The sequence below is a fragment of the Glandiceps talaboti genome, chromosome 2 (genome assembly GCF_964340395.1).
Source record: "Glandiceps talaboti chromosome 2, keGlaTala1.1, whole genome shotgun sequence".
Taxonomy (NCBI): Eukaryota; Metazoa; Hemichordata; class Enteropneusta; family Spengelidae; genus Glandiceps; species Glandiceps talaboti.
Genome location: NC_135550.1, coordinates 16,802,750 through 16,826,602, shown reverse-complemented (window position 1 = coordinate 16,826,602; position 23,853 = coordinate 16,802,750). Strand labels below are relative to the sequence as shown.

The following is a 23,853-nucleotide window of genomic DNA, read 5'->3' as shown; positions in this document are numbered from 1 at the left end:
GTCAAGTCAACATTTCCATATTTTAACCAATTTTATTTAATATAATCGCAAAGTACATGCAGAACAATCCATTTTAATATACAACAACAACATTCTGCACTTTAAAAGAAAACTAAAATAAAATCAGTTGCAATCATTGATTTATACTGCTTGTAACTGTAGAATACATCAGTTTCAATGCAGTCTTGTATTGTACAGTAGTTTTAAGGAAATGAAATACCAGGTATTCTACTGGAATTCCAGATTGTCCTGGTCAGTGGTATGGAACATCAAATATCATTCATTTACTGTATGTTCAGTACTAATTCTGCTGAACCTTTTTTTTCAAATTTTTATTTTCCCAGTTGAATTTTTTCTTTAATATCTAATGTTCTGCACAGCTCATAAATCATGGTTACCGGTGATGACAGGCTCTATATACTGTTTGTCCATACAGTTTTTTGTAAAAGTGAAAGTCGTCAAGACAAAATTATCAGACAGCAATGAAAATCTACTGTAGGAGTATTACTTAAAGATTACACTTGAAAGTTATCTATTCACATAGCACTGGAAAATTCTGAGATTTACAAACCACAAAAAGAACAGTCCATAGAGGAAAAACTGTCTTTCCCATTCATATTTCTACATAGTCTGTAAGGTACACTGCGTCAGGACTGCCTTGCACATCGGTCAACCCCCTGTTTTTTGAGTCACTGCTGATAGCATGGCATTGTATCTTACAGACTAATTTATACATTCATTGTAAACTTATATATATATATATATCGGTAGATTGTATTTATTGAGAGTTGTAATTACTAGTAACTGACCCTATAGTTTCCCGAAGTAATAATAACTATTTTATAGTATAAATGAACACTTCTACTCGCTAGGTCAAATAGATTTTGGAAGCAAATTCCACTGATGAACATTTATTCTTGAACTACTTTATGTTTGTGCAACATGTAACAGACTCTTGTTCAGTTGCACCAGTGAGTTCATTTCCATTCAAATTAAAAATAGCAAACTTGGAAGGTGTTTTCTAATCTAAATACATATATTTATAACAGTACTGTCTATAAATGTAATCAAAATCAATCATATATCACAAAAACAAGCCACTGGTACCCTGTACATTTACTATAAATGAACACAACATTTCTATTTGTGTTGTTGACCTCTCAATGTGCATTTCTCATCACATCGGTGTTGTATTAACTCAGATTTCTGAAATAGGTTTATAGAATACTGTGGTCACATATTTCTTGCCTCTGATCCGATGAGTGGAACTTAGTACCATGACTCCGTCCTGGAAAATAATCACACAAAAAGAGGAATGTTTCAGAAGAATTCTCACTAAAACAGAGCTCTTTCAGAAAGTTCTCACAAAATAGAGCTCTCTCAGAAAGAGTTCTCATAAAACTGAGCTCTTTGGAAGCAAAAATTTCCAATTTTTGTTTTCATTAAAGCTGCACTAGCTGTAACTGGTGTATTATTTTTTTTAAATCAAAAATCAACAAAATATTTACTGAAAATTATGTAAATATGAATAAATAGACATTGTATATGTTAATTTGAGGTCAATTTTGTCCATAATTAGTACATTAACGGTTCAAATCATGATTGCACTGATTTTTAGGTGTAGACCAAAAACTTGCTTTGATTAGATTATATGTACAGCTACACAAATATGTTTACTCCATGTGATTCAACACTGTTCTGGGTGTACAACATTATGAATAAATCATTCTATCTAAGAAACGGTTTCAGAAAACTTTCCAGTTGCAGCAATGGTAGCTTTAAACTGTAAAATTGCAATACTAATTGTCGACTGCCTTTTTAATTATTCAGTTAAGAAAATTATTTGCAATTACTTCATACTTATTTCCTTCAATGGATATATTTTGATTTAAGAGACTTTGATAACTAGATATGACAAAACATACAAACACACACACAGTATCAGGGTTTGAAATTTTTTTTTCATTTATAAGTTGTCCATATTGATAATCAATTTTAGATTTCTCCACAGCATGGCCTCATTACATTGCAATCTGTTATTTTTGCTTCACTTCCTACTAACTGCTTGTAATACTATCAGTGTCAAGCCATTATTTTCAAACTTGATTTGAAAATTTGTTATTTAACGGATTAGTTGCAATGGGGAGGGATTACACTACTTGATTATATATATATATATATATATATATATAACTCGGTAAGTATCAATCTGCTAAGACAGTGCTCTATACCGCAGTGGCAGAGCGTAATAATTTTGGTAGTACTGGAACTCTTTCTTGGTTGTAACTCGGAGATTCATGCATAGTGCGATCATCAGATAACTGAGTTGTCTGATGATCGCACTATGCATGAAACTCCGAGTTACAACCAAGAAAGAGTTCCAGTACTACCAAAACTATATATATATATATATATATATATATATATATATATATATATATATATATATATATATATATATATATATATATTTTAATTTTATTTTGACAATTATTTACAAAAGCAAAAAAGACACAAACACGACAGCTATACCTGATTATATTCAAATGAAGTCATTTTGTAAGTGTACACTTATACTATCCTTATTAACACAGGCTTTAACATCAATATCATTTGCATATATTCTGTACATATCGTCAAACATTCTGATATATCAGCTATTAGGGATGTGGCTTTACACTGATAGTAGTACAAGTGGTTAGTGAAAAGTGAAACAAAAAATCACAGATCATGATGTAGACACGCCACAGTAAGATGTCGGTAGTCAATATTTTTAGTCACCTATCAATGTTAAACTCATAATTTCCTGCAGCTGGTTTTCCAGTCATCAGAATCTAATAAACCTTTATGTACACAGTCAGTCAATAATGATCACATTGTGATTATAAACCAACAATACTTCATACTTTTCCAAAACAACATAACTTTGTAATGCTTTGAAAACAAGAGGTCAATATGCACAACTACAATTTTCACTGGATGGTCCAAAACGAAATTCCAGTGGTCAGTGGACTCAAGACCACTGCTAAATTCAAACCCCGAGTACTCTCTCACCTTCATGCAACATTAGTAATTTGACAACACAGATCTCATACTAAATGACAACACAAACACTTCCACCCATCACTGTCAAAACACCATTCTCATATGTGGTGTGGTGTGATGTGGTGTTGTGTGGTACAGTTAGATATGTAATATTCCCCTCAGTAGGCTATTGTCTGTCGTTAGTAATTATTAGTACCCAAGTGAAATTTGAGTGTATATTTGATCTGTGAGAACAACCCTTCATATATCATGGACAAGCTGCACCTCTAGAGGGCACTATAACTAGTCAGGTCTATTACTTCTTCTAACAATTACAATGTCATGTATGCTAGTTTTCAAATAGTTAATCTTGATCAGATGTTGATTGTGTTAGTCAACCTGAATTGAGGTTTTCAATAAGTAATCATTCTTTGTATTGTTACAGCAGGTGAGAAAAAAACGAGAAAAGTTTCAGTTACTTATAAAAGGGTATTGTACCTGTATAATTAGTGGTTGATTTTATCCATAGGTAGAGTGATAACGTTTAAATCTTGAACGAAAGCTTGGTTTTGAATCCGTCACCATTCTAGTTTGACTTTCCTTGATACCTATATATGGTGGTGCTCAATAAATACTCAATATCGAAGGCAAGCCCACGCTAGGTCAAACACTTGCAGTCACAGCGCCAAGTATTCTTTCAAGGCGTGTCTCGCGATCTCGTGAGTGATTCATATGTTTTGTCTGCAAATTTAACACTGTCTGGTCGATGATGACACTGATTTTATGGTCCATACCATAAAAAAAACAAATTCGTTACGTTTTCTTATCATGTTATGTGTACAGCTACACACACAAGTCTTCTCATACATGATTCAATACATCTCAATGGTGTATAATAATGAGAAGCAATTATATATCTAATAAACACTGTTTCAAAAGATAGACCAGTTGCAGCTAGTGCAGCTTTGATTTCTCTAATTAATTTCACTCATTTTCAATTTTCCTTTTTTTAAATTTTTTCCTAACTGAACAAAATGGCACAAATGACCATGATTAAATACTCTAAGAAAACTAGCATAGTTACATTGTGTACATGGTGGTTACTACGTTCTACAATTCTACCAGTATCTTGAGGTTTGCACAAAGAAGAAGACAAGATGAAATGATGAATGATGCAAAGCATGATCTACATTCATAGGAAGCCAGCAGGAAAGACACACAGTTTTCACATCAGCAGCACAGGAAGTCTTGTGCTTACATTTTATTACCCCAAAAATCACTTTGTTTTCTACGAAAAGAATTCTTCACTAACATCAAGTTGCCAAAACACGCACTAAAAGAAACTACTCATTTGTGATTCTACCACAACTAAACAAAATAGCACCAATGGCATTGTAGCACAACTGCAGACTTTGGGAAATGGCTGGTCAGGGTTTGATTGGTGGGACATTATTCTGTCTTGGCAAGTTCATTCATACCCATCCTATCCCAGTTGCTATGGGTGTGGTCTTGTTGCTCAACATATATGTTTTTCAGGTTTTGGATGTTTATCTACTTGCCTATCTATCGGTCTTGTTATCTTTGCAACATCACTTTACTGTTGCTATGGACAGGTTCTTGTTGCTAGGCATATATCTGTTCATATTTTGGATGTCTATGTATTTGCCTACCCAATAATGTTGTCTTTGCAAAATATTCCGGCATTTGGTTGTTGCTAAGGGTGTGGTCATAGTTGCTAGGGAGAGTTGTGTCAATGTCTTGTACAACGTCTGCAGATTGTCACCTCTAGAAACACCCCAACCAAAGTTCAAACCTATTCACCCAGTAGTTTCCAAGAAATCACTTTTTGACATACGCATACACAGACATTTCACCATGCCTAGAGTGCTACTGAACCTCAGTTCAATTGTGCTAAAAAAAAAAACTGTACAATTCTACAGAGCTACTATGCACTGATTACAAAGTCAGTCATTCTGAAATAAAAATCAAACAACTACTACACACTAAGACAAGGTCACAACATCTGAAACAAAAGAAAAACCTTAAAATATTGAATACAGATAAACGTCACTCGGCTACCATCTACTTTATAAATACACTTCTACACTTATTGTTAAAATGTACAATAAAATTAAATAAAATTAATACAACGTGAGTTGTCACATCAAAACAAGCACACATACAAGCGTAAATAACGTGTGCACAGAAATTTAAAATGGCCAAACACAATTCATATTCATGACCATTATGCAATAACTAACAATATTCTATATCTTTCTTCTTATTCTATTACTGTGGACGGTAATTTTCTTATTATCCACCTATTGCATGATGTACAAAACAGTACTAATAAATGGTTCTACACTTGAGGTAAATTTTCTAATACCAGTACTGTGATTCTTGAAGGTTTTGACACATTTCAAATATTAATATTCATTTAAACTGAAGTTTTCTTGTGTATTAAAGACTAGTTTATTGTAAATGATACTTCTGTACGTTTCTATTTTTATCTATCTTTCAAAGTACTACAGTCTATAACAAAGCCAACCTATCTCAATCTTTCAAGCAAAGTATTACAGTCTACAACATCAACCTATCTCAATCTTTCAAAGTACTACTCTCTGCTACAAAGTCAACCTGTACCTCTGTCTTTCAAAGCACTACTTCTGTGTGTGTAAATCTCAAGACTATATTTTGCAGCATATTAAAGTTTACTTACAGTACATCTGATATAAAAAAAAAAATACTTCTACACACTCTAAGCAAACATGAATGTCTCTGTTTTTTTGAGCCTCAATAGTACAGAAACTATGGAACTTTAATGACAATTGCAAACAAGCTTACTACATAATCTGTCTAAACTTACTACTTGACAATTTTTGGCAATTTCTGAAAAGAAATTCCAGGGATTTGATTATGTATGTTTGTAATTCTTCTGTGCTCATTCCCTGTTCACTCTATACAAGTGTTAGCTAAACTATATTAGACAATATCTCTAGTACTTGTGAAAAAAGCACCCATGGTCACTGTTTCGCAATAATTCTTACAATATGTCAGCAGACAAATGTGTGCAAATATACAACTGATCCTGTAAAGTATTAATTCCTTGATGCAGTGACATTTAATATCTGTCTTTAATTCACTCAAGTAGGTCTATACAGCAGCGTGGTCACATATTTCTTCTTGTATCGTTGAATTATGCTTAGAGCCATAACTCCATCCTGAAATATCAAAATCACTACATTTGTTTCCGAAAAATGCAAACAAAACAACAACCAAAAAAAAATATCTGAACAAAAAGCAACAAAAAAAAAACCAATGCAAGACAAACCAAACATGGATATCATGCTGCCATAAACCATTTACCCTTAGTCTTTTAGCTCTAAATGGGCTTGTAGAATAATGTGGTGACAAATTTCTTCTTGAAACGATGTGTAGCGCTTAACGCCATGACTCCATCCTGTTGGGATGAAAAGTGTTGAGGGAGGAAACAGAACACAATATCAGGCTTGCACTGACTTACAATCTTCATATCCATGCAGCATCCAATAAGGAAGTGGTGATCAGGGCAGTGCCATTTACTGCAGCGCAGTTGAAGGAGTTTGCAGTGCAGCATGCTGTGCTAATGATTTTTTAAAAATGTCTGAGCCACAGTTAGACTTTTCAGATGTGTGTGTGCATGTGTACATGTATGTGTGTGGACGTGCACACGCGCATGTGTGTGTGTGTGTATATGTGCATGAAGCATGTATTAAAATACACAGTGTGTTAGTTGACAGAATGGTTGACAATGTTCCAGTTTGATAATGGTCATCTTTTTGGCAACGATGATGGTAAATACAGGTATGATTCAGGACATGATAGTCCAGCATCATAGGTTTACCTCGTGCTTTCCATGTAAATATGTCTACTTTGAAAAGTAATGACAACAATAGATTTTGAAAAAAAAGCATTATTACAGCTTTTAGATACGACAATATAACTAGTAATGATGTGTTAACATGTTGCTATGATATGAAGTTAAATGTTACAAAAATCTGGACACATGCAGCTATTTTCCGTTGCAAAAGTTATGAAATTTTGAGAATAGGAAATGGTTGCTGATGTAACACTGATGACTACATCAAAATGGATATGTATTGTAACCATACAAATAAAACAATTAACAACCACAACACAAAAGTCACTCGTTTTAACACCATCACAGTTACCAGTAAAACACTATACAGCAAACACAAGTAGCACTCGCCACAACAAAATTACAGTGTCTTTTTTTTCAATAAAACAATATTTTGAGAAAAACGTGACCTGTTGCATTATTACTATTAGGTACAGTTAATAACTGTTTGTGGTAAGAGATACAGCAGGTTAATAAGCTAAGATAACATTTGCAAAATGAAGTGAACACAGTAAAAATATCATCAAAATTTTCTGATCTATGACTGGTTCAAATCTACGATATTACACTGATCCTCTATATAGGTTGTTATTTCATTCATCTTGTAAATCAGGATATGATCAATATGTCCGAGTTCATTTGTTCTCAGTTTATTAATAACACTGACTAGGAGTAATCTATATTTCTTTGTTTTTTTAATATATTGATTGACATGGTGTCATCAGTATTTACTTGTTCTCAGTATATTCATAACACTGGGTGTCATTGTGAACTGAAGCAAGACTCTATGCGTGAATAAAGATGCAGAGATTATATATATATGTGTTGAGTTCTTACCTTGATTGACAATGCATACAGATGATTTAACATAACGTGATTGGGTTCTGGTAATAAGGAAGGCTCACACTGTAAAAGTCAAACACAATCATGAATCGTTTTTTTGTTGTTTTTTTGGAAGTTTGGATTATCTTTCGAAAGTAAATCCATTAATTGGGTTTCTGACATCCTCAGTTCCTGTTTCAGGTATGAAATCGATTAATCAAAGTTACTTTTTTTTAGTTTGTTTTTTATTCTTAGCTCACTTAAAAGTTATGTGAAGTTGACTTGAATAATATGTATTGCAGGGTTTTCGTGATTTCTGCATGTACAATGTTTAAAGGGGAAACCCACTCCTGGAAATAGAGGCATTTTCATTAACTTTTGGTTTTTGGAGACTCATTTCATGGATTTACATCACCTACATTACATGTGATTTCAGAGAAACATCAAGTTGAACTTGTGCCTCATTTTTTGGATCTTTGCGATGGGCAACACTGCTTGTCAACAAAATGTTTATGCAACAGGTGAGCAATGAATATTCATGACTCCAAAGTGTTTATTACCTCCAGTGAAAACTCTTCAACTTATACATCACTATGATTGTAACACTGACATTAGAAATAACATCATGCTAAACACATATTATTATATCAAACTACTAGCCCCCCCCTTCCCCCCCCCCCCATATCATTATCAACATACCTGTAGTGCAATATCTTTATTCAAGATAACCTGTAATAAATGTGGTGGTAAGATAGGTGGTCCTGAAGTCTTTTCATGCAGTCTCCTAGGTGGTATGTCTTGGTTGTATTCACCAGGTGGAGAACCTGATATATCTGGGAGAAGTGGTATATAAGAGACAGAAGGATTGAATGTTAGTTGAGTGACCAACAACCACACGCACATGGTGTGCACACTCTAATCCATGCACTTTGAATTTGACTTAGCTCTAAATGACAAGTGGGCACTACCATCATCATCATAATACATACACTGCCTAATTGATAGCAGGTCTATATCATCACCATCAAATCTGGAACACACACACTCTCTCCCTCCCTCTCTCTCTCTCTCTCTCTTTATCAAATGCAGCAACTATGGAAAATGTAAAAACTGTCCATCATGCACAGCAAAGTAGACAGGCAACATCAGCAGAACTATAGTCAGCATCTTCATTCTGAATAAGCATAGACATCAAGTGCATATTGCACACACATTTGACATTACAGTGATGGAGAAAACAGTTGTGTTTTTTTTACAGTGTTTGCATAGTTCTAGTTAACAAGAATTCTAAACTGTGATTCATTACTTCTACAAGGTGGTATGCGTAACTACACACAGTATACTATATTAACTATATTGGTTCATGATGAATCTAAGTGTACACTACATACATATATTTATTATACCATATCTTAAAAAGATTATTTTCACAGCAAAATCATATTATTAACTACTTAGTGTGGAATGTCATAACTTTATGAAAATGTTATACCTCAGACAAAATATATCATGTAACACATGTAGAAGGGATTACATGTAGAGAGGAAATGTTCACTGACTACCTCCCCTTCAAAAACTACCATAATTTGAAATAATTTACAACAAGAATGTTTCCTTTCATGTAATACTTCTTTTGTGTCTACACTTACTTGGCTAGAGTATCCCATATTCGCATTTACTGGGCTAGGGTGTCCCATATCTACATTTACTTGGCTAGGGTGTCCCATATCTACATTTATTAGGCTAGGGTGTCCCATATCCACATTAACTATGCTAGAGTGTCCCATATCTACATTTACTAGGCTAGGGTATCCCATATCCACATTTACTAGGCTAGGGTATCCCATATCCACATTTACTAGGCTAGGGTATCCCATATCTACATTTACTAGGCTAGGGTGTCCCATATCTACATTTACTAGGCTAGGGTATCCCATATCTACATTTACTAGGCTAGGGTATCCCATATCCACATTTACTAGGCTAGGGTATCCCATATCTACATTTACTAGGCTAGGGTGTCCCATATCTACATTAACTATGCTAGAGTGTCCCATATCTACATTTACTAGGCTAGGGTATCCCATATCCACATTTACTAGGCTAGGGTATCCCATATCCACATTTACTAGGCTAGGGTATCCCATATCTACATTTACTAGGCTAGAGTGTCTCATACTAGTATCTACATTTACTTGGCTAGGTGTCCCGTATGCACATTTACTAGGCTGGGGTGTCCCACATCTATATTTATTCAACTAGGGTGTCTCATGTCTATATTTATTTGGCTAGGGTGTCCCATATCTACATGTACTGGGCTAGGGCATTCCATTTGAATATTTACTTGGCTAGGGTGTTCCATATTAATATTTACTTGGCTAGGGTGTTCCATATCACTATTTACTTGGTTAGGGTGTTCCATATCTACATATACTTGACTAGGGTGTTCAATATCAACATTTACTTGGCTAGGGTGTGCCATATCAATATTTACGTGTATATATATTACAGCTAACAAAGTACTCAGTGAAGCAGGATAATCAATGCCATCACCAATTATGTACACCTTACAAGTTTATGATACTCAATATGTAAGAGTAGACACACAGAAATGAAAACAATCAAAACATGTAACCACCTGACACGCTTGAATGTGGAACTGAAAAAGAAATTTCAAAAAATATACATATTATTTTCTAAGTCGACTCTGAGAAAACACCATTTTTCATGACCTCTTTGTGACCCACATCTGAGCATGCCTGGATGTACCAAAAAAAAGCCCACCACTATTGAGAATTGTAAATTTCTTCAATTAACTTTAAACTTTGCTTTAGAGGACAACAAAATGTCAATCTTGGTTCTTGGAAACAGTTTTGTAGCAATTAGGAATACAAAATTTGGCCAGTATGTTTACAATTCATTTGAAATTATTTACAGATGGCACCAAACATACTATCCTGGTGTCACACAGAGATCATGAAAGTCAACCATTCAACAACACCAATCTCACCTTTCTACTGTAAAAACTCTTCAATCAAATTTCGATTATACTATAGTACATATAGCTTTTTTTTCAATATTTGAACACACTGGTGTGCGGGAAGTTGTTGACATTTTTTGACTGTTTGCTGCACAGTTACAGGAAGGAGAACAACAACTTTACACTGCAGTCTATGCTTGATATAGTTTACAACAATATACATTTTGAAAAAGGAAGAAAAGGTGAAATTTGCCATGATTTAGGTTTAGATTGCAAAATAGAAAGGTTCATAAAGCATGTAACCTATACTACATGGTGTGAAACTTAGAGAAAAGCAGGGTGCAACCAACTCTTAGAATAAGTATTTGACACTCTATACTTGGTTCTCATTTCCGTTATTTTACATCCTACATTCACCAAATTTCAGACCAATCAACCTAGTAATGGTTTGTGAAAATCAGTTTTTTGACCAAAAATAACATCTTTTCAGCCATAGATTGGGATATTTTTAGTGGACGCCATTTTTCTTACATTCTCTGTGACTCTTCTCCTACTTGAGTGACCTAAATACCTCAAATGTTATCTGTGTAAGTAAATAATTCTTAGTACCCAGCTAGGTCTTATCTCACTATACCTTAATACTTACACTATTTGCTGGATCAAATACACATCATCAGCTAAACATGTTTGTTTCAAGTACAAAGCAGCGAGGTTTTTTAAAACTGTGGAAAATTCTAACTGTTACCTGTATTCCAGTTTGGCAACTGTCATTCTTGTTGGTGCAGGGTACCATAATATAGATCTTATTTCAGTTTATGTTAATTTATGTATTTGTATTTTTTCTATTGTTAAATTCAGATTGGTCACACTAAAGTGTAAATGATGTACATACAATTTTATATAGGTTCTTTACAGTATATATCTGAAACCATTATGCACTGTTTGACTTTTTTTACCACTATTATTGTGAACTTGTTTCTATATAACTAAAAGAGATAAACTTAGTATTCAGAGAGATTCATGATTGTACAAAACAAGATACGATTGGCTTCTTCGTCAGTTGTCTACCCCAGGTAGTATGAACACACACACTGCCTGTACCAACACACACTGCCTGTACCAACACACACTGCCTGTACCAACCAATACTGCCCGTACCAACCAATACTGCCCATACCAACACAACACTGCCCGTACCAACACAACACTGCCCGTACCAACCAACACTGCCTCCACCAGCCTGTCTACATCAATGATCATCTAATTTGTGATATTGCTTTGCTACTCTCTAACTGCTTGTAATATTGTACCACTTAGCCATGGCCCACTGGTTGTAATCAATATGCCTGTTTTCATAATAATAGCCTTTTTGTAAATCATGTCACTGTCATCTCCAGTGTTCATCTGAGTAACAGTGTATACAATGATCACTTACATAATGACTTCATTTGAATATAGTCAAATAGTGTTACATTCCCCCATTGCGACCAATCAAATTGAGCATGTATGTATTTTCAAACCAATCAGTGTGAATGCATAATTTTCAAACCACAATGATGGGTTGACACTAATAGTATTACAAGCAGTTAGTGAGAAGCAATGCAAAATCACAGATTGTGAGGTATACAGGCTATGTCTCCACCAAAGAACACACTTTACGTCACAACAACAACAACAGCAATAATTGTAACACATTAAAACTCTAAGACAAACATCCCAGTAGTATATGCTATGGTTTGCCAGAAAAGACAAACACAACATTTCTCACTTTCCACTATGATATATCACTATACCTTGATACAAACACCTAACAACAACAACAACAACAACAACAACAACAACAAAAGTAAATAAACAAAAAAAAAGATATCTCCAGACATAACCACCTGACGATGACAATGTACTCAATGTACTTGGAGGTGATGCTGAAAGAAAGTTAAAGACAATCAAAAAATTCACTGTGATGTCTCAACATTGAATATGGAGCAGACATCAATTCATGCATGCCAAATGTACACGCACGTATCCTACCAGACAGACACATACAACATATACATGCAAACACTGACTGTATACACAGAACAGACAGACAAATACACATCAACAGATAGACAGAGACAGACAGACATGCACACATTGACTGACATACAGTTTGGCATCTATATACATTGTAGTACAACTGGATCTTTGTTCAGTTGTTCTAAAAGACAAGTCTTAGTTTGTGTTCTTAGAAAATCTATCTCAACAATATCAGCCAATTGATCCTAAGACACACCACACATAAAATGAACTTCCCAAATCTAGACTGCACAAAGTAGAAAACAGTTTTGGTGAAATGTGAGGACCATGCAGCATGCAGTACCTACAAAAGACAATATCACCACCACCAAGTAAGTGTGTGATCTCAGTTTGTCACATACAACACAAAGATTTCTATGAAAGAATGATTAAAGAAAAAAACAAAACACAAATCTAGGATGAAGGGAAAATAACAACATAACATAACACAGCACAGCACAATTCAAGAAGACTAGACTGTTTGGCCATGCTTTGTTATGTGTTAAAATTATGTTGTTATACTTATAGTATTAACCACAAAATGAAATGAAGCCCCAAAGTTCTGAAACACATAACCACCTGAAGATAAACTGGAAGGTGGAACTGAAAAAGAATTACAAAAAAAAAAAAAATCATCTCTTATGGATATAAAACTTTCAAACTCATGCAATGACTCATGATGAATGTTGCATACATTTTATGTTTTTAGTAACTTTCAAATTATGAAGATGATCATTAAAAAAAAATTCTTTGACAACAAGATGAATCGTGCAAGTTTTGCATAAGCCATCCTAAAAATAAATCACCTTCTACAGAATTCTGTATACCTTATATAAGGACAATATTTTAACAGTCAGTTAAACCGAATTTTAAAGAAAAATAATAGTCTCCGAGAATCACCAGTACCTTACTTAGAAGATGTAATTTAGTCTCAATGAAATATTGACAAGTACTTCCATATCAACAATTCATTTAAAACTGTTCATTTTTTTTTTTAGAGAACAACTTTTGCCCTTTCTTGGTTTTTTAAAACTACATTATCTTTTTTTAGATAGTAAGTAATTCAGTGAACTCACTCACCTCTAGGACTAGTACCACTGTTTACTGAGTCAATAGCTAAGGCCTCAAATACCTCAAAATCGGATTTCTGGACTTTAATGATATTGTTGTAAGTGCCATGTTCATTCACCAAGGTTGGCTGACGCAAAAGAAAGAAATAAGAAATAAGTGACAGTTTGATCACAACAAAGTTGTTATTTCTTACAAGAATGAATGTTCATGGACTACACAATGTATGGGTTCATACTTTATAGTTGAATGAAAATTTCTACTCATAGTCATAGTCACAACATTGTCTCTTACAAGACAGGTGACAATAGTCCTTTGTAGTACACCCCTGACAATGCTGACAAGATGTCAGCGAATATTTGGGATTCGAGTTCAAGAAATTCATTATTTCTTGTATACCTGTTGCCTTCAATAGAAACTACAATTTAATAGCAGTGTATTGTAAAGGTTGTTAAGACGGTAAAATCTACCTGGGAAGTTGTCTTCAGACTCAGTCTTATGGTGGTTTCAATTACTGTAACTTATAAGTGCACAATTGCTTTACTTGTGATGAAAACATCTACAAATTCAATGCCAGTTATGCAACTGGAATACTATAAAGTCACAGAAAAAACAAAAAAATAATTTTGCATTTTTTTGCAGTAGATTTAAGACTCAGTTCCTGTGAGGTGACACACACAAAGCTTACAGCTAGTGAAGACTGGCTTCCAAAACTTACAGTGTTATTAAAGGATGATGTTTAACTTACCATGGTGTGATCGTGTACCCAGTTTCCATCCACATAGAATTTGTACTGGTGGTCACCCTCAGGCAGTTCTATGATCACTGAAAAATCTCCTTGACTACAAAAACAAAATATGTAGATATCATCAATTTGTTATAATATTTTGATGCATTGCTTGATATTCATTAGAATACTGTAGTTGTTAGAATTCCGGTACTAAATTTAGTTTAGCTAAATATGCAAAAAACAGGATTTTGTCCACAGAAATATGTCCTGCTACTTACATTATGCATATTTCTAAAGGTGAAAGGTGTCAACAATACAGCTGGACAACTGAATTAGTACAAGGGTTGAAGTAATGTCTAATTTCCCTGTACACTCTTACAGTGTCTGCCGATTAAAATGCACCTGACTTGTCCATTCCACCAAATTTGTCAAGTGCCAAAATAGGTACGTTTACAGTATAAATCACCCCATACTATTAAACAATCACTTGCCTCTTAACCATTGGTATTTTTTTATCCCAATTATTAAAAGTGCCTGAAATGCACACAGTCTTGTTATTACTTCCTTCATAATGAAAGACAGTTGGTAATGCATTAGATTGCAACGACGACTGGGAAATAGTGCTGGCTCTTGGTCGATGTGGACCATCCTGTGTGTAGAAATATTAAAAGATAGCGTCATTGTACTGGGACATCACATAGTACTAGTATATTGTGTAACCTATTAGATAGCTTAGGTTGATAGATGTCAATCATTGACCTACATATCCAGACTACTGATAATAATAGCTACAGTTTAGTAGTAGCTCTAAATGTCACTTATCACTGTAAATGTCACCTATATACTACAGTATAAATCAAAACATGATATCTCATTATTTGTAATAATTTCTTTATTCATATTGCTCTTGCTGTACATTGTATACTGTATCAAATCTCATGTATACCCACCTGTGGAGTGGTGGTGGTGGTGGTGGGTGGGGGGGGGGGGGGTGGGGGGGGGGGGTTATTGCTCAATCAATTTCTTGATATTTGAGATCAATACAGATACTAATAGCAACTTACCCTTGGTGGAAGTTCAAAGTCATCAAAACTACTTGGGTCATGGATCAGTTGTGCTTTAGCTGACCCAAAATCAAATGTATTTGGTGACTCCTTGGGTGATAATGGTGGTCCACCATCTTTACCTTCTCTCTTACCAGTGGTATTACCCATGATTTCACAACTCTACAAAACTTAACAACTTCACTACAATAAGACAAGATGGGAACACACAAAAGTTAGTTATTCAAAATCCGTCCACAATACCTTGTGTTCTAGTTACTGCACTCTGTGTTGAAATAAATACTATAGTAGACAGTAGCAGCAGTACAACTCATGAGTCAATGTGGGATCTTAGACAAACTAATAATCTCTGAATTATATGGAACTGACAGTCTTGACTGTCTCGGGTCTTAGACCAACTACTACTTAATAATCCCAACATTGTATGGGACTGACTCTAGTCTGACAAGCTACTGCTTCGTAAGTTTGGCTAACATCATTACATGTGCATGTTTTTGCATATAAACTTTGTATCTAGCATGTGCAATCTAAAGTCCTGAATAAATTATACCATCATAGCCAAAATCATGAGAGTGAGAGGAAAAATATCATTATGCATCAAATTATGTACATCAGATAGTACAGGGAGTGTTTCAAAATGTGTACTTTGTTCTGCACTAGTGAAATCTAGTCAACCAATAGTCTCCATTTAATAAAAACTAAGCAACACGATTGAATACTGATAGTCAGACAAAGATGAATATTCCTATAGCTTGGTCCCAACTTTCACAAACTTCAACGGTGTAATTGTGGGCCTTAGTTTATATGGGATGAGTTGACAGTAATATAAAATGAAATTTTGTTAATCTTTGACTAACTTTGGTATAATCTGCCATCATACAGCATACCTTAGTGGCCAAGCTCTTCTGTTTAATAAGACCTTGAGTGTCTCAAAATAGTGTTTTGGTCCAAAGCTACAGCAATCATTTTGTACCCAGTGTGTTTAGTTGTTGCATCACATTAAAATGTATGAATTTCGTAAGACAATTTGTATAAATAAAATATCTTTTGTTTTGATAAACTTAATCAAAATATATCTTATAGTACACTACAATGTAGTATAGACTAGTTTTGTCAAACACGGTTCTACTGCATTTGTTTCGTTACAACTTATATGAACTTATGAAATGCATTACTGTAATTTATTTGTAGTTATTCTTGTTGCAATCAAAGCACTAATTTACTCTATTAATTTATCTGTTCATTCGAGTTTCATACAAAATAAGAAAAGTTTGCTCCCAGTTTGTATTCACCACATATTACTAACTGCATTGAGGTATACCTCCAGGCTCCATGATAACTGCTACATACAGTGATGTAACGTTACGAATATTGAAATCGTTTCACCAAGGATACAAAAAAATGTACATCATTGCCAATATACTGGTACCAAAGACATACAAAAGCTATATTACAGTGACTGGACAGATCATGAAATCTGTCTATATTAACGAAAGATGTTGTACTTACCTTGTGTGATGTTCAATAGTCGAGAGCGGGTCGACAATTTCCAAATCTTAGACAGTATTTTTCGTATTGAACACAGAACTTTGACTGTCACACCGTATGTGCACGCACGTACGGTCACCTCTGGCTCAAGGTTGCCTTTTCCGTCTTATCAAGCCAGGAGTACCAACACATCACATGTCCAATTTTCTAAAAAAGGTATAGTTGATAGCAAAAGTGACACTCCTTTTTGATCTATCTCTTATATCAATCGATGCAGTAGGTGTTTTTATGTGAACTATCTGTGTCCCGAAAATGAAAACAATATGGCGGCTATGACTACCTAACTGGCTTGAAAAAATCTAAACGTTCAAAATACTACACTTCATGCACTTCCGTATAGATTGACATAGTTCTGTTACTAAAATCGGTGAACAAGATTTAAATATTGAGCATCTTTGAACTGAGAAAGAACTGAGGCAAAGGTTATAAAAGATAATATTACATTACTGTTACATTACATTTGCATCTATCTATCTATCTATCTATCTATCTATCTATCTATCTATCTATCTATCTATCTATCGTATTTATTTAGTACACATATTACATGTAAATCCCTGTGGTTGAAGTCATCAAAGTTGCAATGAAATGAAATGAAAGGAAGGAATGCTAATTTCCAAGATATTTTAGATAGCTCCAGTTTATAGATTGCAGCTTCAATTTACAAAAAAATCTTTAAAAAAGTTTTATCGCCAAAAAATCAAGGCTACACTTATTGCAGCTCATAAGTACTACGAGTTTGGTTTCTTTATTTTGCTGTACTTGGTGGAGTTGATGGGTCACCTCACTCCCGGGGATCCCAAGATGACAAAATCAAAGCAACGACAATATACGAAGTAAATAAAGCTGGAATCAAGCTGTAAGTGTAACTTGTAAGATTTTAATCAGATTGAAGTACACTTTCGGTACAACCCATGTAACAAAAAAAATAGCTGTCTATTTTAATAATTTTTATTGGAACTATTTAAAGACAAAAATCATGGAACATTTACATGGAAGATCAACAACTTGAATGCTAGCACCACCAAAAGTGATCAAGTATTTAGCGCCCTCAACCATCGCTCCGTATTTAAAATGGCCTAGCTATTATTAAAGCTGGCGAGATAGGTATGCCCTCAATCAAGATGCAAGGTAAAGTGTCAGTGTCTATCTACATGTAAAATGTGGTTAGAAATGTTTTGATATATTAGATATTTTTTTGGCAGTGAAGTAAAACCTGAATTTTATGTTGTTTGTTTGTTTCCTTCATTCCAGCTGAATGTCCATTTTCATCGACAAAATAAGACATATCTAGTCCATTCTTCTCCCCATATTATAATTGAAAATAATAGTATAGGAGTAAAGGTTGTGGGGGGAAAACTCCGATTGCACAGGCTTAGTTAGTTGTGTTTACGAAAAAAGTTAAACAAACAAACGAACAAAAATAAACAAATAAACCATCCAGCAAACAATATATAAATACTGACAAACACTGAACGACGAGGTAATTACACAGATCAATATCAACAATGTTTCTATACAACAAGAATTACAATAAATGTTCCTATATTATGTATGTGTGAAATAGTCACTTTGTCATACACCTATGACAATATCTATAATAGGAAAACATATTTGAATTCTTGTTGCAATTGCATGGGAACATTGCTTGTATTCATTTGTTATCTGCCCTGTCGTTCGTGTTTGTCAGTGTTTATATGTTGTTGTTTTTTGTTTTTGTTTTTGGTTTCTGTTTGTCTGTTTTTTTGTTTGTTTGTTTATTTTGTGTTAGGAAATAAAGTTATTTTTGTAAGCTAGTTTATTTATATGTGTTGTGCGTTTTCGTAAACATTAACTTATTAAGTTAAAGCCTGACCTGTGAAAAGGTCACTAAAACCATCTATTATTGAGATCCTAGCTCTGGATGTATATGCTACGAGGTTTGACACTTCTTATGTACAGGCACTTGTTTCCCGAGATATGTATTAGAATATTTCTATCAGAATACAATAAAATGTCGATAGTATCGATAATATTAACGTATTTAGCCAACTGTATATGAAAAGGGTAAAATTACATTTGTTTCTGTGATCGCACAAGTTTAAGACTAAGATTTCAAGTGGCTGTGATTGTTTGACTCCACTGAAGTTTTGGGGGTGTTATGCAGTACTTATCCAGATCCAGATCCAGATTGAGATCCATGCTATATAACAAAACGTGTGGCCCGTGTTCAAGATGGAAACAAGTAGCTTTCTCTTCACAATTAAAGTTTATAGAATAAATACTTGTATATGATTTAATAAAATTACTTGGCACACAGTGGTATTATAGAACACTTACTGTCATCATGCTGTCATACTCCATCTACGTACAAAATGTTTCCACTACAGGGGCCTGGGGGGTCATATCGAAGGTCACGTATTGAACTGAGGGTAGACTGTATGACAGACGCTCTCACAGGTACGTTTAGATATTTACAACAACAAAACATTTGAACTTCGTGAAGTAGTACATACATTGTTGATGTGTTCCAGTAAACTCCCGCTTATAGTATTTTTCATAACACGATTGATAAATGCAACTTTAATACGCAATGTTTTTCGGTAGCTGGCGGCTGTCAGCTCAGTGGAGTCAGTGGTACTAATACCAATGGCATAATTTCATAATGGATTTTTGCCAGTACATGGAAAATTTGCCGTCAGAACCACATCAAAACTACCCGACCCATTCATTTAATGCACTTATTTAGTATTCAAAATTCCATAACAACAGTACATTTATCGATCATTTTTTGCCATTTTGAAAATTTATCACATGACAAAGGTAGTTGTCGTCTGCTAGTCAATTTTTAGTCATAAAATACCCCTAAGGCTTGTAAAAAATGTGTGGTTCCGGATACCCGACCTAGCTCACCTAGTTTTTCACTGTCGACCCTAAACTTTTTTTTACATATTTAACAAAAAAAATAGAGTATTGAAAATTGTGAAGTCTCGCCAGAACTAGTGGATGTGGAAACTGAAAGACAATATAAATTTGTTCTTCCAATCTGCAATGGCTGTACATCTGATGGACTGAAAGCACTAACTCAGAGACCATTTGGTAAACAACGGAAAATATAACTACCTGAACTAGACACTCACACATGAAAAACAATGAAATAAATAAAATAAAAATCTCCCTACCCACCTATTCTAAAATTGAGGATTATCAGAACCACTAATTAGGCCTTTTTTTATTGTATTTTTTTTTCATGTGTGAGTGTCTAGTTAAGGTAGTTATATTTTCTGTTGTTTTCCAATGGTCTCTGTGTTATTTATTTCTTCCTGTCAAATGTACAGCCATTACAGATTGGAAAAACAGTGTTATATTGTCGTTTTAAGTTTATGTCAGTTTCTGCATCCACTATTTCTCATGAGACTACACACAAATTTTGCTACTTCATTATTTTTTTCCTTGAATATGTAAAAACAAAGTTTAGGGTCAGCAGTGAAAAACTAGTTGGGGTCAGGTAACCAGAACCAAACAATTATTTTTTATTTATTTTTTATTTATTTATTTATTTTTTTTTTTTTTTTTTGGGGGGGGGGGTCAAAACAAATGTAATTTTATTTGAAAAGTAAGGTTTAAACAATTAATTTGGAAAACTTTAAACCTTGTTACTATCATTTATAATTATCTTATACATTTCTTTATTTTTTCTTTATAATAATAATTTGCCATCAATTTATATATGATTCAATTTTGCAATTCTTTTTCACACTATTATGTGGTATGCAGAAATAATTACAGGTTTCAAAACCCTAGCTGCAGTAAACATTGCTTCAAATTTCAAACAACTTTGTGCACACAATGCATCCTTCAACTTTCATACAATTTGGTAAAATATGTTGGTGATAACAATAAGATATATGAAAAACATTCAGTTTACATAGATCTGGTAAGATGTATTCTTCAAGTACAAATACATTAACAAAAGAAACATGAAATGTTTTCCATTATATTGCTTTTATTTTTAAGTCTGTATAAAAGCATGTGAAAGCCAGTACAAGTGATTGTGGAGAAAGCAATTACACGCCTCAAAGTTATGAAAGTCAACATAATCTTACCTTGAATCTATCCATTAAAATTAAACTATGCCATACTGCAGATAAAGATACTTGTTTATTGAACACACGAGTCAGTATTTAATAATTAAATTTCAAAAAAATTGGGTCACATTCAAGACTTATAAAATCAGAACAAAAATGGACCTATAATTAACATAATTTAAAAGAAACTACTACATTGTGTATTTGTTTTCTACTAAACTTTTAATGATTCCATACTTTTCCTCTCTTTGGACTAGTTTATAAAATATTGACCTTTATGTTGAAGACCTTCAATGGATTGTTGTTTTAAAAAAATCACCAATTGAATGTACTTACAAATGGTTTTTGCAAATTAGGAATTATTCTATCTGAGGGAGACCTGTTCAACAATCAACAGGCTGACCATAACAGAACTTGTAAGATGTGACTATGACAAACCTGACACTTGAATAAAATTGGATAATATTGCATATTTGAGAAATGATGTATCAAGAACGGACGCAGACATAGGATGGACAAAACCCATGGTTAATATAGCATCCGCTTTGGGGGTGGGGGGTGGGGGGGCTAAAACCTCATTTCTAAAAGTATGGATATATACACTTGAAATAATTGTGTCTATATGTTATGTAAAACTTGAAAAGTATGGAGTAAATTGCTATGTGACCTTGCATATGAAGATCAAGGTCATGGTTAGTATCTGAAGGAAGGTTACCTCAGATAATATTGGTTTAGACCCTGCAAATAAAACTTGCGAATTGTTAGTTATTGTGCAAATTTCTGGTCAGCATTTCAGTAGAAAGCTTAAATCAAATAATGTGGTTGTACAAACTTGAATGGGCCTCTCTATGTTTAAAATCCTGTAAGCAATTTTGCTACTTGACCTTGAAGATGAAGGTCAAGGTCAGATCTTAGTGTCTGGTTTAAATGGTTTCTATATAAATCACATTTGAATGGCGTCTTTAGATATAATGATTCATCACGAGTTGTTGAGCATTTTGATATTTGACCTTGATGGAGGTATTAAGGTCAAATTATCAAAAGAAAGCTTTCCTCTGACAAGACGGGTGCACTGTACTTGAACTGAGTATCTTTGTATTCAACTATTGAGTTTTAATGATACAAAGACAAATTTTTGCTATTGATGTTTGAATATGATTGTCTCATTTTAGACACTAGTGGACCCCATCGATAATGATATGATAACCACATGAATGGTGTAACTGTATGTATTCAACTTTGGAGGCCAGTGGAAAAATATGCGTTTTTGGATATGGCAGCCATTTTGTCATAAAGGTTAAGGTTGAAAAATTAACTGACAATCAAATGTACCTTCATGTGTGACATTATACTATAGCACCAGTTTGGTTGAAATTGAGTTGTGGATATCTGAGATATGGTTGTCAATGAATGGATGGATGGAAATGGGTCATTCTTATACCCTTCTCAAGTCTGAGCCATTGGCTGTACAGAGCTGTGTGGCTCTAATGCAGCAGCTGTGCAGGAAAGCTGTGCGAGAGGCATTAAATTTTCATAGGTCTTTCTCATAGCACCCTCCGGGCACAGAACGTTGGTGGCTAAAACCCTCCATTCTGTACATGATAAATCTTGCTTGCTCAGTGACTTTATAGCTTTCAGCCTGTTCATCTGAAATACCATGTTGAGACTAATGTGGACTTCCTGCCAGCTGTGCAGATGGAAATAGCCTCAGTAAGGGATTGTTTACAACAGGGCATGATGTTCATAAAATCCATCACATATTGACATGCACTTGTAATTCACTCACTCAGATTAAGTTCATTCAAATGGTTATTGAATAATATTCAATATAAGTCTGTGTTTCTTTATGACTGTAACTCTGTCCCCTGGTTCCAAGACATATTTATATAGTCATGTGGGGGCACAATACTGATATCAGTTTATATTAATATTTTTATAATACAGCTTTTGGTGGTAATTTCCAATTCAGCAAACATTTCTCTGCTTACTGGGTCCCAAAGCCTTCCTGGGCTATTCAGGTTAACAAAATTCAATTTGTCACAAGTTGAAATCCAAGTCTCTGCCAGGACTGTCTAGCACCATGCCAGTGTTGACCCAGTTTTGTCATTTTAGTAGCATGCTTAAACAATATGTCACAACACTGGCCTCTTTTGAAAGTATGCTAAATGCAATATTGTAATGTAATGCATTTACAGTGTGTTTCATAAAATTTCTTTATTTTTGGTCTACAAATTTGTTGCACTCAAACTTCACCAAGATATGCTGTACATAGATCACAATAACAGTTATGATGTTGAAGAGTGATGAAATATTAAAAATATATCTGCATGTAAACATTTTCACTTTAATTCAGTCAATTTCATTGTTTCTTATATGTTTTTAATGCTGCTCCATTTTATTGTTAGTTCTTTTCATTTTCAAAGTTTACTAGTATTCAAAAACTTTTCAATTTGGCAACCAAGAGGAATGGTTTTGGCACGAGTTGAAGTTGAAAGTGATACTGTCACAGAAATTTATAATAATATGACACTAATGAATATATAGATAGTATGCAACTCAGAAATAACACATGAATCAAGAGAACGCCAACCCAT

The 23,853-nt window shown here is 34.0% G+C and overlaps 1 protein-coding gene across 7 annotated transcripts; it reads right to left on the bottom strand.

The window, feature by feature from the left end:
* Positions 1 to 51: 51 nt before the first annotated feature.
* On the bottom strand, positions 52 to 17,443 carry LOC144448366 (5'-AMP-activated protein kinase subunit beta-2-like). Of its 7 annotated transcripts, none has more exons than XM_078138605.1 (10): positions 17,154 to 17,443; positions 15,645 to 15,827; positions 15,072 to 15,229; positions 14,599 to 14,692; positions 13,863 to 13,980; positions 13,362 to 13,385; positions 8,444 to 8,577; positions 7,760 to 7,828; positions 6,391 to 6,484; positions 52 to 1,288 (listed from the first exon to the last, which is right to left on the bottom strand). In XM_078138605.1, the coding sequence occupies exons 2-9, from the start codon at positions 15,792 to 15,794 to the stop codon at positions 6,407 to 6,409; spliced, it is 825 nt and encodes a 274-aa protein (XP_077994731.1). In that variant the 5' UTR covers positions 15,795 to 15,827; positions 17,154 to 17,443; the 3' UTR covers positions 52 to 1,288; positions 6,391 to 6,406. The 7 variants fall into 7 exon arrangements, with proteins under 7 accessions (XP_077994731.1, XP_077994715.1, XP_077994723.1 ...); XM_078138612.1 differs by lacking the exon at positions 52 to 1,288 and adding an exon at positions 4,235 to 6,245; XM_078138589.1 differs by lacking the exon at positions 6,391 to 6,484.
* Between the last annotated feature and the right edge of the window lie 6,410 nt (positions 17,444 to 23,853).